The sequence below is a fragment of the Plectrocnemia conspersa genome, unplaced genomic scaffold (assembly GCF_051122295.1).
Source record: "Plectrocnemia conspersa isolate PC_06_02 unplaced genomic scaffold, ASM5112229v1 ptg000011l, whole genome shotgun sequence".
Taxonomy (NCBI): Eukaryota; Metazoa; Arthropoda; class Insecta; order Trichoptera; family Polycentropodidae; genus Plectrocnemia; species Plectrocnemia conspersa.
The window spans coordinates 1,420,689-1,447,347 of record NW_028277175.1 but is presented as its reverse complement, the minus strand read 5'-3'; the positions used below and the strand labels follow the sequence as shown (position 1 = coordinate 1,447,347).

The 26,659-nt window shown below is 28.3% G+C and overlaps 1 protein-coding gene across 2 annotated transcripts in view; it reads right to left on the bottom strand.

Moving 5' to 3' along the window:
- The window catches only part of for (cGMP-dependent protein kinase for), a 164,100-nt gene that overhangs the window by 95,897 nt on the left and 41,544 nt on the right, over positions 1-26,659 (bottom strand). For both annotated transcript variants that reach the window (XM_088197144.1, XM_088197145.1), the window contains exon 2: positions 19,037-19,784. In XM_088197144.1, the coding sequence (XP_088053270.1) occupies positions 19,037-19,452 (416 nt within the window). In that variant the 5' untranslated portion in view covers positions 19,453-19,784. The remainder of the gene's footprint in view (positions 1-19,036; positions 19,785-26,659) is intronic.

The window sequence follows — 26,659 nt, the reverse complement described above, 5'->3', positions numbered from 1 at the left end:
AGACATCTAGCGACTGGGAAAGAAATTTCATTATTTTAAGAGAGACATCTGTTAACGGTGATTCAAAGCTATAATTAAAAGTGCTTCTATTTATAATGTATCAAACCTAGTTAAAATATCAATAAATATAAAATACAAATATTGCACAACACACTATTTCCTTTAAAAAAACAGACTATTAAACATAATAGATTTATATGCAAAAAGTCACAATAAAAACCCTGGATTTTTTAAAAACTTCTACAGAATTCTAAACCTACATAAAAGCGTACTGTAATGACTGTACTGAATCTTTAAGCTCAACAAAACATTAGGGAAATAGTATTTTTAGAACACCCAAGAGTATTTAAAAGTCATCAATTTAAGGTGTTCACAACATCTGTTTTTTAATTATTATTATTATTCATATAATTCATCATTATGCATTGGAGAAACATCCCATTATGTGAGTTCCAGAACTGTTTTTGCCATTAAAAAATTTAGGCAATTGCATATTGTTAAATGAAGAATACTTTGAAGGTGATCAAAACTTGGTGTAAAAATATTATAAAGAAAGTTTCAATATTTTTGGGTCCCCCAATATATACATTTACATAATCGTCATTATTTATTTACATGCGATGTGAAAATAATACAGTGAATGTGTATTTTTCAGTGAAGTTAAATTTTCTCTAATGAAATCCAAATACATTTTCACTAGTAGATATATGTATATTTCTACTAGCGAAAGTTTAATATAAATAATAGGCGCTAGTGAAATAATATGCTGCTCTGAAATGTCTATCAAATTTAATTTCACAGTTTCGAAACGTTTATTTGCTATTCAAACCCAAACCTAACCTCATAAATGTTCTAAAACTATAATTAGTCATGTCTAAAATACAAACTAAGCGAACTCAACTATAAATAAGCTAATGAAGAAGTACATATAGACATCGAAATCGCATATTGTTCCATAGTTTGTCTGCACTTTGATGTTTTAAAAATATATTAACTATTATATTATATTGAAATAAGAATGTTGGTCAAAGTATATTTAAACCGAATTTTGGTCAATAGAATGGTCAATACAAAATAAATATTTCTGTAACAAATCATTAGACATTACCGTTTCTTATTTAAATATATAATTTATCTCAACCGCATGATTAGATATTTGATTTTAAGGTCATTATCACAAACGCAAAATAATTTATTATACATAAGCCATCAACCACATCCTTGCAGTTAAATATATAAATATATTTATTATACAATTAAGCTATTTGATGTATTATGGTCTTTTACTATTACATAAATTGTGAACCATTAACATAACATATGAGAAATATTAAGATATAACTTCAAGAGAAAAACAGCAATAAAAGATTATATGGAGAAAGTGTGATGCATTAAATTGACAGCTTTATTATCATCGACTTTGATTTATAAATATTTTTATATGTGCAATGCTGACATTTTACTATTGTATAAACATGGGAAAATGTCAAACGCGAATAATCAATGCATGCTAAGTATATTTTATCTAAACTGATATGGCCAAAAATAGAGTAGAAATCAAGTATGACAACTTAATTCCAATAAATATGTCGATTCGATACGATTAATAGCAGTAACATAATATATAGAAAAAATCAAATTATTATCCTATTTAGCATAAATTATCTTGGTGAAGATATAGTTCGATTTTATAAGCAACTTGATTTTAAATAAAATCGTTTATAATATATAGCAATAAATTTAATTGTTATGTAATACTTTAAACGTTTTACATCCACATCCCTGATGAACGATAGCTACGTGGCGAACGTGCGAATAAATTAAGTAAATTGCAACAATTCCACGTACACACCTATAATGGTACATAGACATTTTTAGCCTTTGGCTACGCTATATCGCCGGATAGCGATTATTACACAACCTAGATATTATTCCTAGGATTTTTGCCGATCGGCGACCTTACGTCGAAAGACGAACGATCTCCTGCTATCTGAGTAGGTCAGACAGCGTTTTATAATATTAACAATACATATATCGTATTGTTTAATAACGATATCCCCAAAGCGTGACAATTATCATAATTCAGGTCGTCAAATGTCAGCATTCGTGATATTATGACAGCACGCATGGCATTGTCGTGATCGAGGAATAGATAACCGTTTAACCGCCGCAGAGCTCTACAAGCATCGTCGTTCTACAATGATGTCTATTCAGAAAAATCATTAGACCGCTATGTGTTAATGGCCACATAATTTTACAGATAAAAAATAGGTAATGCATGTGGATTTTACAATGCATGAATTTTCAAGTTGATTGAAAAGTGTATTCCATCTGTTTTTGCTGTTGCATAAAACCGGCAACAATGGAATTTGTAGGTAACATATTTTATGATTCAAGTTATATTAACAATTTATGTGCAAAAAGAGAATCCTAGTTTCGCGACGCTTGTCCGTTCAAAGCGAGAGACAGGAACGAAACTTTTTTGTTCCTCAATTTTAGTATTTCAAAAACAAATAGAAAAATAGGTACAGGCGGCCCTCGACTTTCGAACGTTCGACTTTCGCACAATTCGCTATTTCGCACATTTAAAAAAAAACATTGTTTTTAAATTTAAATTTTTTTTAAAAAAAAAATTGTAAACATGAGTGAGAAACGGGAAAACTTTAGTGACAAAAAGAAATCAAGGACTCATAAAATTCACACGATTCGAGACAAAGATGTAAATTATTAGACGTTCTGATAGCGGTGAATCTTTTGCTTCAATCGGACGTTCGTATGATACAAACAGGTCTACGATATGCTCAATTTTGCAAAATAAAAATATAGTTAAGAAATACGTTTAAAATTGTGGAAATTAAAGATATATTTCCACAATTTTTAAAGATATGTTTCCAAAAAAAACACGGCAAAAAAACATGGATGAAATGGAAAAATCTTTATCATCATTGATCGATGACCAACATCAAAAAGATGTCCCTCTGAGTATTTCAATTATTCAAGCAAAAGCTCTTAGTTTGCACAAAGATTGGAAGGATAGATTAAAAAAATATTTTAACACGGTTTTTCAAGCAAGTAACGGTTGGTTTTACAATTTTAAAATGAGGTATTCTTTCATTATATTAAATTTACTGGAGATGCTGCAAAAGAATTTATTTCCTAATTATCCAAAATTATTGAAGATGGAAAATATTCCTCTTTCCAAATATTTAATGTAAATAAGACAGGTTTATTTTGGAAAACTCTTCAACAATGATAAATATGAATGAAGCCTTCACGTATCTTGACAATTTTTTAAATATTATGGAAGATTGTGATCCCAATGGAGAACGCGCATATCTCAAGTGCGTAGGTCGATCAATAAAGACATAGCATGTTATAAAATACTATATGAAGAAAAGAAAAAGAATAGTGGAAAACAGTTAACTCTTGATAACTTTCCAAAGGAAACACCGCAAACCCCACTTAAACATGTCTCTTAAATGCCTCTTAAACATCTTTTATTTACTTGATAAATAACTATTTTAAAATACACACAATTTCAAATTATTTTTACTTCCTTCTACATTCGAACATTAAACATTCGCACACATTTTTAGGAACCAATTATGTGCGAAAGTCGAGGGCCGCCTGTAAAATACATTGTGAACGCATTCGCCTCACAGTTCTGCGCTCCTAACATACATTGTCTTGCCGCACCAGATGGAGAGGAATATTTTAAATTAATTTTTATTAAAATACTTTCTAAAAACTATTTGTCTGATAAAGCAACCTTCATAAGTCGACGGATATTGATAATCAACAATACAATAAATTTAATTTTTTTTTTAAATTATAGAACATTTTTTATTAGTAATATGGGGATCTGACGGAATTTGATTATTTGAAATAGTATATTTAACTTATTCTGAAAGTACCTCCCTTTATTTCAGAAAAAAGTAAAGAAATCAAGAATGTTTTTGACAGAAATTAAAAGCGGTCATGTTCATATACAATTATATTGCGAGCGCGATCGCCTCACATCTCTGCGCTCCTAATAACATTCTGTATGGCGGCGCAGTTGGGGAGGAATTCAATTGATTATATTAATTTTGAATACTTTCTAAAAACTATTAAGCCGGTAAGCACTACAATGTCTAGTGACCTTCATAAGTCGACGGATATTGATAATGAACAATTTCTTTAAAACATGTCATTATATGGAATCTAACGAAATTTTTGAACGTAATTGTCATAGTTTTAATTTTATATATATATATGTACATGAAATCTACTCTAAAAATAGCTTTCATCATTTCGGTGAGATGCTGGAAAAAAGTACAGAAATCTAGAATGTTTTTGACAGAAACTAAATGCGATCATTGCAAACACGTGCATTGCAATATATTGCGAGCGCGATCGCCTCACAGCTCTGCGCTTCTAATAACATTCTGTGTAGCGGGCAGTTGGGGAGGAATACATTTAATTCAATTGATTATATTCAAATTTCAACTGAATTTTGAATACTTTCTAAAAACTATTTGTCAGATAAAGTAACCTTCATAAGTCGACGGATATTGATAATTAACAATATAATCAATTTTAGAAGTTTTTTAAATTATGGAAAAAAAAATTATCAGTAATGTGGGATCTGACGAAATTTGATTATTTGAAATAGTATATTAAACTTAATCTGAAAGTACCTCCCATCATTTCAGTGAAATCTTAGAGAAAAAAGTAAAGAAATCAATAATGTTATTGACAGAAATTAAAGGCGAGCATTGCAAACACGTAATATATTGCGAGCGCGATCGCCTCACAACTATGCGCTCCTAATAATATTCTGTGTGGCGGCACAGTTGGGGAGTAAATTTTTTAATTCAATTGATTATATAAAAATTTCAAATGATTTTTGAGTTCTATCTAAAAACTATTTGTCTGATAAAGTAACCTTCACAAGTCGACGGATATTGATAATTGACAATATAATCAATTTTAGAAGTTTTTTAAATTATGGAACATTTTTTTATCAGTAATGGTGGATCTGACGAAATTTGACTATTTTAAATAGTATATTAAACTTATTCTAAAAGTACCTCCCATCGTTTCAGTGAAATCTTAGAGAAAAAAAGTAAAGAAATCAATAATGTTTTTGACAGAAACTAAAGGCGAGCATTACAAACACGTAATATATTGCGAGCGCGATCGCCTCACAACTATGCGCTCCTAATAATATTCTCTATGGCGGCACAGTTGGGGAGGAAAATTTTTAGTTCAATTGATTATATAAGTTTTAAATGATTTTTGAGTTCTTTCTAAAAACTATTTGTCTGAAAAAGCAACCTTCATAAGTCGACAGATATTGATAATTGACAATATAATAACTTTTAAAAATTATGAAACATTTTAGTGATTAATATAGGATGTAACGAAATTTTTTAAGCTCAATCAATAGTCCCAATCCCTTTACAAAACCAACTATCGACTCCACTTCCGTCAACGCCAATTTCGAATTCTGATGCTTACAATTCTCATAGAAAAAGAAATGTATTACGAAAATTAAATCATGTTAAAAAAAGTTAATTTTAAAAAAACGTGTAAAAATAATACATGCATTAAGGCAAAAACTTTATCGTAGAAACCAAATATAAACAAATAATTTACAATAGTATTATATTTTCCCAATTTAATTACTGCGTAACAATATTATATATGCTTAATAAATTAGATAAAACGATGTTACAAAAATTGCAAAATATTAAATTGGAATAAAATCGTGTCGGCACCGTTGCAGTGGATTATTTAGCGTGCATATTAAGACTTTTTATAACAATATTAAGACTTACAATAAGTGAGAATTGAATAAAGTACATCTAAACTAAATTTTGACTATTAAAATTTTGTTTGAATTGAGTTAAAATCATTTTTCGGAAATACATTGACAAAGGAAAGCACATAAAATGCGATAAATTAATCGTTGCAGTGAAAAGTGGGCGAGCACTAAGCCTCCCTCAGGCTCATGTACATATAATATATAAAAACGGATACACAATTGAGTTTCATATACATTTTAGAGCAGCATATAATTTCAGTAGAGCCTAAATATATAGCTACTGGTGAAAATATATTTTGACTATATACTTTTTTATATTCCGTTTTTATTTATATTATGTTTTGATTAAATTTATTCAGTGTATAAACAAGCTATATTATCTAAATAAACTATTAAAATAAATAATTATATAATAATAAGATCAAATCAAACTATGGATGCCATGCATGTAATTCACGTTAATCCAACGCCATTTTAATCATCCATTTCTTCGTATCCAATGAAACAGTAGATAGTCGTCAAATTGTTATAACTCTATAAATTGTTATAGCTCTATATAATACGATTCTTGGTACTCGTTAAAATACAAAACAGCATTTTGGTATCCGTAATCAAAAGCGGACGCGCAGAGTGACTGTGGTATTTCTAACGTTTTGCGATAGGCAAGCAAGCACTATAGTTAGTAGAAATTGTAGCATGCGTTTGAATATTGATACGGAAGGAAATTTGTCATTTGCATGTGTCGCGACATGACTAGAGAAGTAAGCGACTGACTTCATGCAAAACTATAATTCATACCGTGCCACATCATTATCAACTATAAAAAATATTTTGGAAAAGCCCTTGAATTAACTTCCCACGTTTTTGACTAACATTTGCGTAGGAAGTCGAATTTTATTTCATATCGCGAGCATTTATTAAGATTTAAATTGGACAATCGCCATTTATACTATATTATAATAATAGAAACAATATATGATATAACTAGCTCTATATATTATACGCTATAATAGGTCAACGTACCTAAAGCAGTTTATAAACAACATTGCTACATAATTTAATTCTATGATGTTTTATAAAAAAAAGTCTATGGAATAGACGTATTGTATTATTACAAAGTTAGATAAGAAAATGAAATATATAAAAACCATAATTTATGTTGTGAAGTTTCATAGTAAAAAAAACACGAAAAACGTCAATCGATAAATAAAATTATTGCGGAAAGAGTGACCATAAATTACGTGACGAATTGAATTAAGACGTGTATATGATAATCGCAAGCTAATTTAGAAACACTGCTTTGCCTTGCCCATAAATTTCATTATGTACACATTTAACGATTGGAGTGTAAGTCAAGGTCTTATTGAAAGTGTCACTTTTGATAACACCGCATTCAATTAGCACTTTTGGGTTATAAAGATAATAAACAAAAATGTAGAACATATTGAAATATATTATTTTTGTTGTGTAATAATGTATTTTAATCAATAGCAATACAACGCTGTACTATTCATTATGTTAAAATTTGTTCAAGACTAGAATGCTCTGACTTATATATTTTGCATAACTGCTGTGACGTTCCATAATCAACAAAAAAAATTAACAGATATAGTTATAGCATTACAATTGTGGAAAATAATGATTGTAAAAACAAGCAATTGCTATGAAAAAAGTCGCACACCTAAAATATATATGCATCATCTCGACAATTTAATATATTAAATAGGTGATAATGTTAAATAAATAAGGTTAAATAATGTATTTAAACTAAATGAGAATGAAACTTTACATCACATAATAATATAAAAAAGTTGTAGATAGCTCTATTATAGAAATAGTTGATAATATAAAATATTTGAGAGTAATTATATAAAAAAAAATTAAGAAACATTGTAATTACATATTTAAAAATATAATAGAAAAATATGTTAAATAAACACGAAAAAAAAAGAATCTACAATAATATTATGTTGCCCCGTTTTTATTATTATTCAACAATATTATATATGCATAATAAATAAGATAAAATGATGTTGCAAAAATTATGAAGGAGTTATAAAAAAAATATATTTACTGAAAGATTAAAATGGTTAGATATTTAATAAATATTGAAGACGAATGTTTTAGTCTTTATATATAAATAGAAAATAATATGTTACCAAATTATTTTTAAAATTATTTAGCAATAAATAAATATGTACATAGATTTAATACTAGAAATCGAGATAATTTAAAGAGAGTTAGGTGTAAGAAAACGAGTACGGCCAGGGGAATATTTTTATTGTGCAGCAATATGCTAAATAAATTATATAAAACAATGTTGCAAAGATTCAATTATTGTGCAACACTATTACACATGCTTAATAAATTAGATAAAACAATGTTGCAAAAATTACAAAATAGGGCAATGAGAGTAGTTTTAAATAAAAAATATCTTTACCAGCTGTAGAAGTATGATTGATAGACTTGAATGATTGGATAGTCAATAAATATTAAAGATTAATGTTTATGTAATTAGATTTAATACTATAGAGTCAATTAAAACAGGGACATTATTTATCTTTTTTCAGGAGGGGGGAGGGCAAAAGCTTGTTAGTCGATTTTTAAATATTTCAAGTTGATAATTATTCATAGAACTTCATTAAATGATATCCATCTTCTGGCAAAATTCAAGAAGGAACAAATGACCTGCCCCATCCATTAAAAGCAGTAAAAATCAGTTACCTAGCGTTCATATTAAGACATTTTATTATAATATTACGATTTACAATAGGTGAGTATCAAATGAAGCACATTTAAACCGAATTTTGACCAATAAGAGAGCGTAAAAAACAGTTATCCCTTCTCAGAAGTCATAAATCCAGGTCAAAAGCAATAAAATCATGCCGTCGGCATAACAGTGGCAACGAACGTTGGCTAATTGCCTTACCCAGTTGGTATAGATTTACCCTATTGTAACACATTGGGCTAATGCCTGTCAGTTTACAAACAAATCTCACTAAAATAATCTGGCCTTTTTATATGAAACAACCTAATAGAATTCATAGGTAATGCAATTTATTTTATATTGATATTCTATTATTTATAATGATAAATAAAATGACGGTGAATAAATGTTTTTTAATTATTTATTTAAAAACAATTTATAAGTCATTACAAAATAAAACTATTAAATTTTTACCTTTTAAATTTTTTTTTTAAGTAAGTTAAAATCACTTTTAAGCAACGCATTGAAAAAGAAGAACACGTAAAATGCGAGAAATTAGCTGTAGCAGCGAAAAGTGGGTGAGCACTAAGCATCTCTCAGGCTCACATATATAAAAACGGATACACAGCGACCAGATCAATATTGCATATTATTAAGCAAATCTAAACCAAATTTTAAGCAATAGAAGAGCGCAAAAAAAACAATTATCCCTTCTCAGAAGTCAAAAAACCATGTCAAAAGCAATAAAATCGTACCGGCGTTGACGCAGTGGGAACGCTTGATTATCTAGCGATCATGTTAAGATTTTTTATTACAATTTTACGATTCACATAAGTGAGAATCGAATGAAGCTCATCTAAACCGAATTTCGACTAATATGAGAGCGCAAAAAACAATTATCACTTCTCAGAAGTCAAAAATCCACGTCAAAAGCAATAAAATCGTGTCGTCGCCGTCGCAGTAGGAACGCTCGTTACCGAGCGTTCCCACTGCGACGGCGCCAATTTTTTGACTTTTTGACTTCTGAGAAGTGATAATTGTTTTTGCGCCCTCCTATTGACCGAAATTCGATTTAAATACACTTCGATCAATATTCTCGTATAATTTCACCAGCGCCCATTAGTTACATTTTATTTTTGCTGGTAGAAATAAATATATACTAGGGACTGACTAGTGAAAATATAACTTGAAAATTTTTGAAAAAAACCCTAAGAATTTTGATTTAGAATCAAGGACGTCATTTCAGATTTTTTTAAGAAGGGAGGCAAAAATTGGCTAGTCGGTTATCTTTTTTTTAAGATTTATGTAAAGCAATAAGTATATATTTTTATTTTAAGTCTGTTTAAAGCAATTTAATATGTAAAAAAATCGAATATATCGAATTATAGTTGCTGCAATTCATTGTTGATAATAAAGTAACACAGCAACACTAATTAAATTAATCTTTTTGGAAACAGTGATAGTTAAAATGAAACTTTGTGTCTATTCAAAGTGTAAAAAAAATGTATGAACCTTTACTTAATTATAAAATTATTTAAAAACTCGAAGGTTATACATAAATATTGCTGCTCTTCAAGCCACTGGTTGACTCACCGGCGAGCCTATTGAGCAAAATAATCTCGGTTTGGGTGCTCGGCTTTAAATTGAGATCACCTTGTCCGGGGGCGAATCCGCCACTGTCTACCTACATATCCAGAAGAATTTTATGCTAATCAACCGCATCCTCTTTACAACAGAACCAACGGGTCAACGCATTCTATACCCACCGAATTTCATCACGCACCAATGCCGAAAAGCGTCTACCGAACGTCTGCCATTTTTGCACGACTTATCACAACGCACATATATCTGAGACATATTTTCTAAAATTAACACTGATCAGAAAACTAGTTTATCGGCATTTTCTACATCCGACCGACGTATGTATAAAACATATGTAGTATGCACTACCAACAAGTCAGTGCAGTTTTTTTCAAATGCTTTTTTTCTCATTTCAAAATGCACTTATTTATAGCCGCGGTAGTTAAGAGTTTATAAATAGTCAATAACAGTAATATTTATATTTGTAACTCTCAGTCAGAAATTCAATGAATTTACTATATGAAAATGAGTCACTTAATTGCATTTAAAATTACTGCAATTACTAAACGTCTCCTTGGGAGGCAAAAACAATGCTTTTACTAATTGGTTGTATTGTAGATAACGATTTAACAAACGAAGAACAAGTATAAGATTTTAGATGTATAAAATACAATATTGGAAAATGCATCTATTTATCATTTTGACTTAAATTTGTATAGTATACTGAGAGTAAACATATACGCAAAATACTTTTAGGTTTAGGATTTCACTAAACAATTTTTGGCAAAGGCCGCAGAATAATGTAGATTTCTGTATATAAGTGCATGAAAAAATATATTATTGCAATATATAATATATTATAAAAAAATTTTGACCTCTACATTTTTTTTTATGATATTTTAAACAAACTTACATTTTTTAAATTTGTTATACAGGAATTTAATAAAGAAATTAAATTTTAAACGTTTTTTTAATTTTTTCCTTTGATTTATTCAATAAAGATGTTTTTTATTTATTTTCAAATATCTGCCATTTTGAAACAAATTACGAGTAAGGGTAACTAACAAGCTCAGCCGAGATATCAATAAGAGTTATTAACTATGTTAAAAAAATTTCATTTTAATTATTTCCTATGATATTTTTAAGCAAGGTTTTGAATTTTTAGCCGCCATTTAAAAAAATTTGTCTGATTAAACTAGCTAACAAACCTAACTGAGATGTTTAAAGGATCATATTTATAACGATATTACTAAAAGTGCGAAAGTTATCGTGTCCTTTAAAAAACGGTGACCGGACTATTGCGCAAATGAAAATCAATTTTTAGAAAAATTATCAATATGAATACGGCAGTTATTGTGTTTTTATTTTATTTCAGCACGTCAAACAAACCAAAAGTAAACATTTACGCGAAACATTTTTAGGATTAGGATTTAAAAACATAATAATAAATAATAAAAAGATCTTTAAAAACTGTATTTCGTAATACTATGTAGTTAATTGCGATTGTCAAAATAAGGCGCAAAGTGTGCAGCTTATTAAAAATCATAAAAATATAAATAACAATAACAAAAAATTTTAAACAGAAAAAAAAATGTTTATCAAAACAATATAATTTTTTTATCTAATAAATTGTTTAATTACAAAGCCGCCATAAATTCGTCAAGATAATGATTGAAATTTTAATAACATGAAGCAATTTTTGAAATGTATATTTTTTGAACTATCTGCAATAAAATAATTTAAAAAATGATCGCATTTGATTGTTAAACAAAATACAGAAAAATTCAAAATTTGGTATTATAAAAATATGATATATTATTCGACTTTGCTTAAGTTAAAAGATCGGTTGATTTTTGCACTGAATAATAAATATTTATGATAATTAATCTTAAAATTGCAAAGCAAAAAAAGCTTTTAATCTTTAGGCGTCAAGAAGCAAATATTCACGTCTGTTGAATATTTATTTTATATAAAAAAAATGTATTTTATTTTTTAAATCGTGACTTAAAAGTTTTAAGCATATTTACTTTGAAAAATCATTATTATTAATCAGTATAAAAACACACTCGAACCAAAAGTTTGAGAGCTTCACTGCGTTTTTTAGGCTGTATTTCGCTAATACTTTCCACAGCGGTTTTGTATTTTTCTTTTTAATGGCAAATAAGTATTATAAATAGAAATAGTTAACAAAACACAATGAGCAATCGCTGATTTTGGATTGAAAGATAAGAGAATACAATGGAGACAATGATTGAATGATACATTTAGGAATAAAAATATCAATCAAAAAAGCACTAATTGATTTGAATATTTATTATCTTATCGCATTGTAGAATGACGAATTCATTATATTTGGTAAAATATTATTGAAAATATTGTAGATTGTTAGACGATGAGAAGAGAAGATTAAGCTAGTGCTAAAAAGATAATTTAAAAATTCATAATAAATAAGTTTTGAAATAAATAATGCTGAAAAATTTAATTAATTGAATAAAAATGTCTAGATATCAAAAAGTCACTACAATAAGCAATAATCAGCGGTGCGTCCAGTAAGTAAACAAACGCACATAGACGTGCCCACAATACAATTTCGACAAAACAAATTAACCGAGTGTCAAGATTTGGTCGGTGTCAATAGACGATGTCAATTGAAAAAATGTGAGAACACTACGCCGGGTCCGAAATAGTAACAGCCATCAATAACAATAAAAATCCGATCCGCCGATTTGTCCTGGCCGATTTCGTTTATCAACGAAACGCGTTTCCTTGACATAGCTCTTGACAGGAGTCAAGGGTTCTGCATTAATAATAACTAATTGGAGTGGAACTATCAAAAGAAGACATTAATACCAACTTTAGACCTGCCAATAAACAACGAACAAAAAAATTTGGTTCATCTTAATGAAAGCAGACAAATTTGTCACACAATCGCCGGAGTAGCATGATCTGTCCACTTTTAATCACTCTTAATCCGCCTTTGGACTCCATTTTATTATTAGTTTCTAGTGACAGTTTACGTCTATCCTTTCGAGGTGACCTATAGAATTTATTATAATAATGAAAAAATATTAAATCAAATATGTCATCTAATAAGGTTTTAAATATTTATTCAATTTTTTATTCAGTTTACTGTGGTGTATACCGAGTGTACATGTCATTTATTATGTAAATATATTTTTTAAATGGCAGATAAAGACGTTAATAAAATAATTGTATAAATTAAAAGTCATAATAGAAGAAATATGCAATTAAACGTGTCGTATAATAGAGTTTTGAATACTAGATTAGAAATATTAATTGCTTTCTTTCGCTTACTGTGGTGTACACCAAGTGTACTTATAATATTATTATGTAGATATCTCTTTAAATAAGACAGATAAAGACGTCACATTATAAATTAAGATCTATTTTAGAATAAATATGCAATCAAACATGTTGTCTAATAGTTTTCAATTTTTTATTTGACTTACTGTGGCGTACACCGAGTGTACATGCTATATTATTATGTAAATATATCTGTAAATATGACAGATAAAGACGTCAAATAAAAAGTAATATTATAAATTAGGATGCATAATGAAAAAAATATACAATCTAATAAAGTTTTGAATACTATATTAAAATATGGATTTTTTATTTCGTTTATTGTAGTGTACTCTGAGTGTACATGGCATCTGATTTTGTGAATAAATCTGTAAATACGACAAAGATAAAGACGTCAAAAAATTAAAAGTATAGATTAATACCGATAATGAAGAAATATACAATAAAATTGAATAATAGAATAAAAATATGACTTTTTCTTTTCGCGTACTGTGGTGTACACTATATATATATGTACATCCCATCTTAAATGTAGATATCTCTACAAATATGACGGATTAAGACGTAAACAAAGTAATAGTATAAATTATAGTGCAAATTAATATAAATAAGCATTCAAACATGTCGTCTAATATTTTTATTACCTATTATATTTTCGCTTACTATGCTGTAAACCGAATGTACATGCTTCTTATTATGTGGATATATATTTAAATATGACGGATAAAGAAGACAAAAATTAAGTGTATAGTTTAGTGTATATTTAACTACTTAATAATCAATCATAAAAATACGATTATTTTTGCAAATAATTATATTCTAAATAAAAATAATAAATGTCGGAACCATTTATCATTTTCGGTATGCAATTAAATGTACAAGACATAAAAACTAATGAATGTGCGAAGAAACAAAGCGGCGTTCTCAAAAAAAAGAGAAACAATTAAACACCAGCTGTGCATTTCTTTGCCAAAAGCAATTAACGCTAAAACGGGATCTATCGTGCCGGCACAAATAAAAAATAATGTGCATTAGAAAATACATTAATTAAATGCAGTCCAAAGATGCGTATCCAAAAATACTATTCAGTATAAATTCTACTGTTAGCAAACTCACACAATTTAGATCAACATAATTTGCTGCAATGACTGGAATTACCCAAAAAAATATTTAGAAAATAAAAACTAAAAATCTAGTTTTACCTCAAATCATACCAATTAGTAAAGAGATAAAGGGAGAGTAGAAACATTGATCTCCTCTCAATACTTAGCTTTATTTTATCAGAAGTTTCAGGATGCTTCTGACTTGGAATACACTATAGTGACTATAGTTTAGGTCGAATTTTAACCCAAGTAGTTCACCATGAATATCTAAGGGTTGAACTTGATCTTCGAGGCGACTTATTGAACGGGCATATTTGAACTATTGTAACAATAAAATAATTTACAAAACTCTGTCATTTGTGAATAAAAATAAAATCTTTACAGTATAATTTTACCTATATTTTTTTAAATGGGCAATCTTTGAAAATAACTTTTGATATTTATTACATATTTTTATTATTCACCTTAGATATTCAAAGTACCTGTTAGCGCTTTTAGTCGGAGGTGGAAAATCAATCTTCATGTTGTTCTTGGGTGTGCCAAGAATGGCGATAGAAAATGAATCGGTCGTTATAAATCCCAAAGGAAAAGCAATTGATTTATAATCAATTTATTTTATGTGCAAGAATTAAACAACCAAAGATTTTATTATAAAAGCTATGTTAAACTTATTGACCCAAATAAGCATTTTTAAAGTCAATTAGTTTCTTGGAAATAAATCAGGAAAATATTTACTAATTATTTTTTTGATGTAAGCTTTGAGCTTGTCTTTATTTTTGGATCACGTCCAAATCTTTTCTACGAAATGAAAACTTGTACTGTGTAGACAATTGTCATGATACAATAATATTGTTAGATTTTTATTTTTAGATTAACATGCTCTCATTCTTGATGTAACATATTTATAAACATACATATATTTTATACAATATTCAATTAGATTGGTTTACCTTTTTAATATAAATAAAATTAATATTTCATTTAAATGATATTATCTCACATGTATAGTTGTTTTATTAGCATATTTTTAATATCCATATAATAAACACATTAAAGATGGGAATTAAAAAAAACGAATGTGCAAATTTTACAGCAAATTCTAAATCATAAAAACTTAAGAATGCACATTCTATTTACAACAGTTTATTTTATTAATACATTAATGAATATATATATACTTATAGTGAGCTTAAAAAAACTTCAACGCAGGCGGATTAAGCCCAAGCGTTCTTGTAAAAATCGGCCTATTTATAAACAGCCTGTTTCAGAATGTAATATAATTTTATTTCTGAAAATTTAATTAATAGTCAAAGTTAATTTACTAGGCAGAAAAAAACGTTTGAGTATTTATAATTAAACTGTTACTAATTGTTTGATTTAACGAAAAATTGTGATATTTTACTGAAAAGTGCAAATATTCAAAAGAAAGCACAATAAAAATATTTAGTAGCACGTCGCATTTTTTTAGTATTTTACTAATAAAAAACATTTGACTCAAAGAAAATATATAGTCATTCAGCTAGAAATTTTATAAATAATAATATTTACTAAAGTATGTATGATTAAATGTTATAATTTAACTGATTAGCGTGTTTTTTAATACATTAAACAAAAATAACCAGTGATAAAAACATTCAATATTTTAAGAAAAATCGACATTTAAAAAAAACGTTAGGTTAGAACAGAGGTCGGCAAAGTGCGGCTCCGGAGCCGCATGCGGCTCTTTTGCCCCTTAACCCTTTAGACGCCAGTGACGTGCCTGCACGCCAAAGCTGTCGGACCGTCAAACGCCAGCGCGTGCAGGCACGCAAATGTTATTACGGACACATTTATTAATAAAATTTTTTTTTTTTTCGTTAATTTAATACAGAGACATCTATTAAATGGAATGTGATCGTTAAAATGTGCAATTTTTGAACCATTCTTTTATTATTTACGATCGAGCATACAGACGTTGTTAGGGCTGCTACAATATTTTTTTAACTGATAAAAAACACAATTTTTTGTAAAAAAAAACATTTTTTGAATTTGAATTTTGTTTTTGTTTATATTATTCCATTATAGCCATATTTACTTTTTTTTAATTTTTTTTGACAAAGTTGAAATTTTTTAAATACATGAAGTAGCCGCCATTTTGATAAAAGATTTTGATTAAAATAACGGAAATTATCGTGTCCCATACAAATATTAAAAACAACCAAAAACATATAATATAAACCACATACAATATAAATTACATATAATATTTGTGTGTGGCAGCCCTGACAGTGGTTTTTAAAACTTGTTATTTCTGTGCTTTTTTTTCACTTTTATGTTAAAATTAATAAAAAGGAAAGTAAACAGTGATTTTCCAGGTAAATAATGTTCCTCTTTCATAATAATTTAAAGGGTTGAAAATGGTGGCCTACAGAGCAAATTCATAGAAATTTGCTTGGCGTTGAACTGGTTAAGTGCGGCTCTGGCACAAATATCCACGGGTATTCGCGCAAGACGCGCCGGATTAAAAAACAAGGAAATATGGAGCTCTAAATTTGAACGTCTTTGTGTTGATTTGTAAAATTATAATAAAGGTTTGCTAAATTAATAAGTAGATTTGGCTCTCAATTTTTTTTAATCGTTGTAATGTACATATTTGGCTCTTTGGCTAATAAGTTTGCCGACCACTGGGTTAGAACACCCAGAAATAAAAATCGTCACATATTTTTAGAAACATATGCAAAAGAATTTCATATAACTTAATTTTAAAGTTTTAGCAAAATGTTATATTAAAACATTCAGAAATAAAAATCGCTACAATTTTCAAGAACATAAAAAAATATTTTTACAAAATAATCGAAAAAGCGAACAAACATAGGTACGAATTAACACTTAAGAAAAATCGACATTTAAACAAAACTCTTTGATGAGAAAACTCAGAAATTTAAATCGCCACATACTTTCGAAGACATAAACATAAGACTTTTACGAAACCTTTTAAAGAGAAATCGCAAAGGGGTTTATATTATTTAAATGAAGACGCGTAGAAAATAAACCTCAGGAAAAATAGGCAATTAAACAAAAATCAAGATAAAAAAACACAGAAATAGTATTACGAAAACTTCGAGAGAAAAAAAACAAAGATCCCATTTAAACATAAATGCGTAGAAAATCAAAAAAAAAAAAACCCTCGGATGAAAACACCCAGAAACATAAATCGCCACAGATTTTCTAGAATCAATATATGTCACAACAGATAAACGGCCCAGCGAGATTTTATTTTATTTATTCATCCGTGAAATTAGGAAAATCTAGAAAGACCTAATCTGTTTTAATAGAATATAAGATAGAAAATGTATACCAAATATTTAATTATAAATAAATGTAGCAGCAAATTTATTACAAAAAAATAATTTATAATATATATTTGATTTATTTATTATTAATCTCTCATTGCAACATGATAGGCGTTCCCCAGTGCGTTATAATGGTGTAAACACAATCAACAACTACAAAGAAAGAATTTGACACCTGACTATAATCAGTCTGTTAACCAATATCATATATTTTATTATTTAGAAGCTATTATTACAGCTGAAAATTAATACATGCCACAATGCACGATTTAATTTGATTTTATTCGAATTATTTATCAGTGAGATTAGGAAAATATAAGAAAGCCTAATCTGTGATGATCGACTACAATTATAATAATATAAAAATCACTAATCGATCGTAATAGTAAACTGGTCCAGCCTTTATCCAACAATACTTCAAGAGAATAAGAATAACTCTGACAGTTAATCGTGATGTATTAGTTGTTGACTCAATGCATTTGTAAACAAGTGTTTCTTATAAATGGATTTTGCGCAGTTTTTTTATCAACTATTTTATAAAATAAAAGTCTCTCAGGTATGATTCACTGACTTATAACACTGCTCTATCATGCAAGTTTTATAATTATAATTATCATATTAGTTCATATGTTTATAATCTTTTTCTAATCTCAGAGATTAATATCTTAAAGTATTACTAAATACATGTTCTCAGATAATGAGCCAATTTAACTCATGAAAAATATTGCATAATTTTAAACAAAAATTGTTTTTATCTATTCTTTAAAATGGCATAATTATTTTTTTTACGTGTGCAGTGGGAGATGTTCCAGATGTAGGTTAAGTGAAAGAAGTGGGAGTAAGGCATTAACCCATGCGTTTGTATACCACTGCGTTACACGTGTGGAACAAAATATGTTTAATTTGAAATAGGTAAAATAAAAAAATTATAACTGCGTAATTCGAACTCAGGTCTTTGCATATTATTTAACGACTAAACCACTGGTCTATCGTGCTAGTGATCGATTTTTATTTTGTATAAACACACATGGGTAAGTGAAATACCATACGTTTTAATTGGTCGAATCAAACCCGTTCACCATTTGTCAAAGCCGGCATATTACACAAAAAAAAAGAGTTTTTTTTAGTTTTTTTTTGCAGTCTAAGTGGCTTATTATAGAATAAATACAAAGTGACTTACCGTTCGTTCTTGTCGTACGTCGAAAACGTCTGTTGAGCGAGCTCTTGCAAAGTAGCTTCGCTCTGCGGCTCAGCGGATATGCCCTGAGCCCTCTGCTTTCTAGGCCTGATAGCCTTGTGCTTAGGACTGGCCACGTTGACATGGTACGGAAACACGCTCTGGAACTTGTCCAAATGAGAGCGCAGCGCGCATATCTCGTCGTCCCTCTGCCTGAGTTGGATCTCCAGCTCTTTGATTTTGTCGTCTTTGAGCTGCAGCTGCGCCTGGACATCCTGAGGAGCCGCCATCATCTCCTTCGGCGTGTCGCTCACGACCGGATGGCCGTTCTGCATAGCTGTAGGGTTTATCATGCCCGCTTCATCGTCTTCAGCCCCCTGCTGCGACGAGAAGCAAAGGGCGTCGAAACAAATTCGCATCCACCTGACTGGGGGACACTCGAGGACGAATCACCCGAATGATGAAGGATCCGCTAGAAGCAGATACCTTAAAAGACTCCAACAGGAGCTTGGAAAATATTTTTTCCGAAAAGTTCAATCACCGCAATCTTGAATAATTGGGTAATTAACAACTGGCACTCAGCTCGACAAACTTATTTTAATCTTCAAGTCAAACACGAGTTATTCAATTAGCACCTTAAAACTGCGCAATTCAATATAAATACGAAACACTTTAGATCACAGCCGAAGCACTCGCAAACAATATGGCACAAGCGATTGATGGCAGGACTGGAGAATCTTTGAGAAACGCTCTGGAACAACAACATAAACGAAATGAGAAACCATTTTAAAAAATTTCAATGATATGTTTAAACATAACGTTCGATTAGATAATATAAAGATTAAAGATAACACGCAGATACTAACATCAAAGTATCATTATTTATAGATATTTTTAAAGGTTAATAGCGAACCAATAATAATAATCACAGTGATTAAACAATAATTTTAAAGACGCAAAAATATAATTTGTATAGTTCTTAACCATAGTCACAGTATTTCCGTCATGAATTCATGAGTAAACTGATAACGTTATAATACCATATAATGTATATATATAAGTTAAATTATTACTGTTCACAATAATCATAAATTATGCTATTAATACAATTATGTACACTGCACTTGCATGCTAAATATAAATTTATGAATATATATATGCACGTTTATATATAATATTACATATAAAATCTAACTCTAAGATCCGCAAAAATAATATTGTCGCATTTTATAAATACGTTATATTGTGAAGACTATCAAGTATAAAGCTCTTATTGAAATTTACGCATTGACTCTGAGAATAAAACTTGTCGCAACATGCGTTAAAAGTGCAATAAATAAAAATGTACTTTTGTACGTAATGATAATTGATCCCGAGGGATTATTTAAAAGCATAAAAACGGTAATTCTCAGTATTGACAAGCGAAATAAAAAATAACTAAAACACCGTTGCTGAATCTCTGTCCATACTTCGACTTATAAAAAGCAGACTTTAATAAGCAAATCACAAATATTTGTAATTGGCCGTTGAATCGAGTATGATCAAGCAATAAAATCTCCCCTATTTAGACCAAGCGTATACATGGCGCGTATACATTTTTTACATTCACGTTCATCAGCATTTTCATAAATAATATCTATAAAAAATAAATTTCGAATTCACACCAAGTGAAATTAGGCCGACCGAATACCAGAGTTCACCGCGATCATTAAAAACAACTGAATCAATAAATCAATCATATACAATAATTACCCAAATTATAAGTAGAATTTAGACGTATAATTTTTTTATAAATAAATAACTTTGCCTTGTATAAAACTAACGCTTTGACTCCTACGTCAAGAATACAAATTTTAAAAATATTACAAAAATATATTATTTTTAGCAACTAACTTCGTGCGTTGTTTATTACATCAATAAGGAAGCAAAATTGATTTTTTGCAACTCTAATATTAGAATTAAAATTAGTACTATTACAGCTATGTCAAACATAATCAGTATCATTATAACCGTTATAACTACTGTCGAAATATTATAACAATTTATGAAAATTTAAAATATATTGAAACAATCATAAAATATCTAATATTTAATTAGCGACTAACTTCATGCGTTCCACGCGGATTTATTACATCAAAAGAGCATTCAAAATACAAAAGAAATATATTAAAATAAATTAAAAATAATTTTGCTAAATTTAAAATCATTAATAAAATATGTATTATTTAATTTTCGACTAACTTTAAAATAATATTTATTACAATAGTATTACTGTTAAAAAACCATTATCATTACAAATATATCACTATTTGAGACTATAATAAATACTCTAAAATATTGTTGTGTATTATAAAAACAATGGTTAAAATCAATTAGTAATATGGTTGCATTTTATAAAATAATATAATTTTATAATCATTACAATTCAAAAAAATAAATCATATTAATTAAGTAAATATTTTAAAAATGAAATAAAATATAGAAATATCAGGCATATATAAAGTTAAAATATGTATGTTGAATAAATTGGTTAAAATATAATCAAAAGTAAAAATAAAATTTTTATATTTTTAAAAAGTCATACATTAACTACAAAAATTAAAAAATGTGTTTATTGATTTGTTTTAATATAAATCTAAGATAACTAAAGCTATCCATGATTTTTTACAATGTTTTTTTAAAGTCCCAATATACGTAAGATAGAGTTAAAAATAAACTATGACAAAGTTTTTAAGTATTTTGTTAACAAAGATTTACTTTTTTTAATTTAATTTATTTAAAAACTATTAATTTATTTAATGTAGAAAATAAACTAATATTTGATACATTTAATTATTATGAATATTTTTTAATGTTCTAATTATTATAGCAAATGAAACGGGCAATTTTTTTCTGAACTTACAAAAGCGCTTTTACTGAATGAAAATAAAAACAAAACTGTGTTTAAAAATAATTGTTTTCATATATTGTATATTTTAAGACGCGAACAAAAGAAATCTCTGGTTTCAGTAAAATATTTAAAAGAAGATCGTCCTTATAGTAAAAGAAATGCTTTTTGTAATTAAAATAGCGATATTTCTACATGATGAAAAAATCATTTTTACGTCTTGGTAAAATGCTGCGAATGTTAAGAATGAAACGGACCATTTTCACATGAATTGAATAAACGTAAACGCTTTCACCGCTTAATCGTTTTTATCTATCCAAAACCAAACACATTTATTACGTCTTCGTAAAATGCTGCGAACGTTAAGAATGAAAAGGACCATTTTCACCTAAATTTTACATAATTACTTTCATCGCATTAAAAAAATATTTTATAATAATTTTTATATATTTTCTATTGTAAAACTTGAAGTGAATAAGACTCCGAAACGTCGTTTCGGTAGAATATTTAAAAGTAGATCTCTGTTCCAGTAAAAAAATCGATTTTTATAATTAAAATAGCGACATTTTTACATGATGAAAAAAATCATTTTTACGTCTTGATAAAATGCTGCGAATGTTAAGAATGTAATGAATTTCATAAACGTAAACGCTTTCACTGCATTATAAAACGTATTTTATAATTGTTTTTATCCATCCAAAACTAAACACATTTTTTACGTTTTCGTAAAATGCTGCGATATTTAAGAATGATACGGACCATTTTCATCTGAATTTTAAATTAACGCTTCAATCGCATTAATAAAATTATATTTTAAATTTAAGTTTTAAATTATATTTTCTGTTTTAAAACTAGAAGTGAAAAAGTTTTTGAAAAGCCGTTCCCATAAAATATTTTAAAATAGATCGCTGGTTTGGTATAAATATATTGCTCTTTATAATTAAAATAACAATATTTCTACTTGATAAAAAATATTTGTTACGTCTTGATGAAATGCTGCGAATGTTAAAAATGAAACGGGCCGTTTTTTTCTAAATTCACAAAGTTGCTTTCTAAGAATGAAAACAAAATAAAACCGTCTTTTTAATAATTAAAATAGCGACATTTCTACCTGATACAAAACACATTTTTTACATCTTTGTGAAATGCTGCGAAAGTTAAGAATGACACGGACCATTTTCACCTGAATTTTACATTAACGCTTTAATCGCATTAATAAAAACGTATTTTATATTTTTTTATATACATTTTTAAATATTTTAAAATATTCGTCGGTTTAGTAAAAATATTTCAATTTTTATAATTAAAATAACGATATTTTTCCTGATTAAAACTAATTTTAATTAGACAACTTTCATAGCGACTCCAGGTCTTTTTGTAAATGTTGTTTTATTTAATGTTTCATCATTAAGCGAAATCCGGTTGACGCTTATTTTGAAAGTGGACTCTGTAGCTCTGACAAACTTGTATTTTGTGAGTAAATAAAGATGAGTTCACTGTACTTCCGATTGTTGTATTTAAAATTGGTTACGTTGGTTTCAAGTTACGAATCTGGATTTTCGATTCGATAAGAAATATTAGCGAGTCGATACGACACTTCTAATTTGAACACACGCCTATTAACCACAGCCATGATATGTCACTTCAGAGAGGAGATCTTGCAACAACACATTCACACCTTATTATTTTATATGCAAAGTTGTTTTTGAGAGCACAGGATTTGGCAAGGACGCTTTATAAAAATTCGATTAGGAAAATATTTACACCGTTTCGTTTTGGAACTCAACTACACGCCTCGGTGCCAAGTGCACCAGATATGATAACATTCTCGTGATTCTTGCTATTGCACGTGTGATATTAATAGAATATACCGCTAGGTTAGACTCGGTCTCACACTATTAGCTTCGAATTGATAATGGGTGTAGAATTTCAGATGTGAAACTTGAACCGTGACTGTCGTTCATAATCCCGATTAAAAATTAGCCTTCGCGTATGTGTGCATGCATATAAGTGGCGATGAGTGAAATTTAATAGTATCAAAGCATTAGCATTAACCGTGGACCTCACTTTAAAAAACACAAAGGGCCAAAGCCCAAATATATTCGTCAAAATGACACAGAAACTCTGGATTACTCCCCCAAAGAGTCTGATTAGATCTATATTAGACAATAACAACGAGTCTGGTTCCACCCCGAATCATTAACATTGGTCATATGATCGAGGACTAGACGAGGACTTAATACAGAACCACCACTCCACTTCCGATTAAGCAGAGTTATGCCAAATCGTCTTAGAAGATCCAGCGAGTTCAACACGATCTTCAATATGACTTAGAGAGTACATGATGCAGTACTATGATGAAAACACATTACCATTAAATTGTTGTATTACATTTTTTTACTAAAACGCATCATTCCACTAGTGAACACTGATGATTTAATCGCATGGTTATACATAGCCCTAACGAATAAAAACAGGCGCGATTATTTATAGAAGGTCACGAACTGCCACGCTACGGGCGTGAGTCAATTGAAAGGAATAAGTAAAGATGCAATGGCAGGGCACAGATTCTCGTCAGAGATGCATTGCCGAGATGACAGTGCACCAACATATCAATTGACGTCCGACAATGCTTAGTCGGCTTAGTTATAACTCCACCTATGCTAATTTAACTTTGTTAATATCTAACTTCAATGGTAGTACTTACTGAAAAAACATCTAAATGTCAAGGAAAACTATTGTCTGGGTTTGCTTGCGTATATAGTGCAAGGGTCAAAAGTTTGTAAAACTTTAAAAGAGGAAACGATTCGCTTAAATGTATCGACTTTGAATACCCAGTATTGTTAAAGAGTGACTTATCAGTTCGAATTATCTGCACACAATAAAGGAAGCTATAACAATGCCAAGAGGTTAAATAAGTGTGAGAGACGAAATATCACGCAAAGATGTATTATATTTAGAATGTAAGATATGAACTATTAACTAAAAAATCAATCTAAAATAAACGTAGTAAAAAATATCATTTTTTATGCAACAGTGTAAACACAATCAACAACTACAAAATAAGTAGTGAGATTCCAGGCTGTAATCAGTGACATTTAGTTAATTAAAAATGATTATTACAGCTTAAAACTACTATGCACGACCTAGCTCGATTTTATTTTGATTATTTATCACGATATTCATCCGTAAACCTAATATATGATAATCAATCGGAATTTTAATGATATAATAAACACTAATTCCGATCTAAGTATTTAAGATATTAGTCACCGATGATGCCGCCAAGCTATATAACTTAAAAATTAAATTTATACGATTTTTAAAATGGTTTATAAAAACTACAATTTAAAATCAGCAAAATTTACAGCTGAATTCAGAGCAGGTAGTAATAATAGTGACAAGGATTTCTAATTAACAATCTGAAAATATTGTTTGTCAATATACATTTCATGAATAACGATTAGCAAATTTAATAAATTACTATATTAAAAATTCTAAAGAAAAAAGAAAAGAAGTTTAAAAGTTTATTAATAGCAAATAAAATTAAAAAGCTTGAAAAAATTTGTAATAAATGTGTAAAAAAAATTTTTTTTTACATTTTTCAACTTTTTGTATTAATCTTTATTTTTAATAAAAAAAACTACAATTTTTTAGGTAATTTAATTTTTATGAATTTAAACTTTATTTTAATTTATATTAATAAGTATTTTCTTCTTTAGATTTTTATTTAACTGTGCTAAAATTTTTAAATATATTTGATTATTCGGCAGTTTTAAAATGGCGACTAATCAAACTACTCAAAAATTCGTGCCTCTGGTAAAAAAATCCTAAAGAAAAAAGTAAAGAAGTTAAAAATGTTTATTATCAGCCAAAATTCGTAAAAAAACATGTAAAAAATTTGTTATTAAGCACTATTCACTTTTCTCTATTTATCTAGAAGTTTTATAAATATAGCTATTTTTAAAAAAATTAAATATTTTTTAAGTTGCACTTTATTGTATTTTTCATTATTTATTAATTTTCACCTGCTAATTTTTTTCAAGATTTTTTAAGAGTTGCAAATTTTTAATATTGTATATGTTTCAAAATAGCGACTAATCAAACAATTAAAAAAATAGTAGCTCTGTAAAAAAAAATCTTAAAGAAAACAGTGAAAAAGCTTTTAAAAAAAATTAAACGAAATTCTTAAGTTTTAAAAAACGTTTAAAACTTATTAGGTTGAATTTTTTCTGTAAATCCAGTATTTTATTTCTGAAATTACAAATTTTTTATAGCTATTTTTTAATTTAACCTTTATATTTATATGTTATATATATTTTAAATGGTTTTAACCTCTTGCATTTTTTCTAGGATTATTTTTAACAGAGCCACAATCGTTTTAATGGTAACTAATAAAAATTAAGAAAATCTTAACTCTATTTAACAAAATCATAGAGAAGAAAAGTAAGAGCATAAATGTTTATTATTACAAATTTAAAAAACTTTTTTTAATATAGCAGTAAAAATTTAAAAAAATGTAACTAAATAAAAATTCAAATCTGCTGCCGTGGCTCTAGCCCGCAACCTCTGAGTTACCAGTCTAGACCTAACGGACTACACTATTCCGCTCTCAATCTCACTAAAATATGCGTATAGATAAAAATAAAATATATATATATTACACATGCTTTGTAAATATTTCCTGGAACGTACGAAAATCACACTACACATATCAAAGATAATCAACGAACATTCCT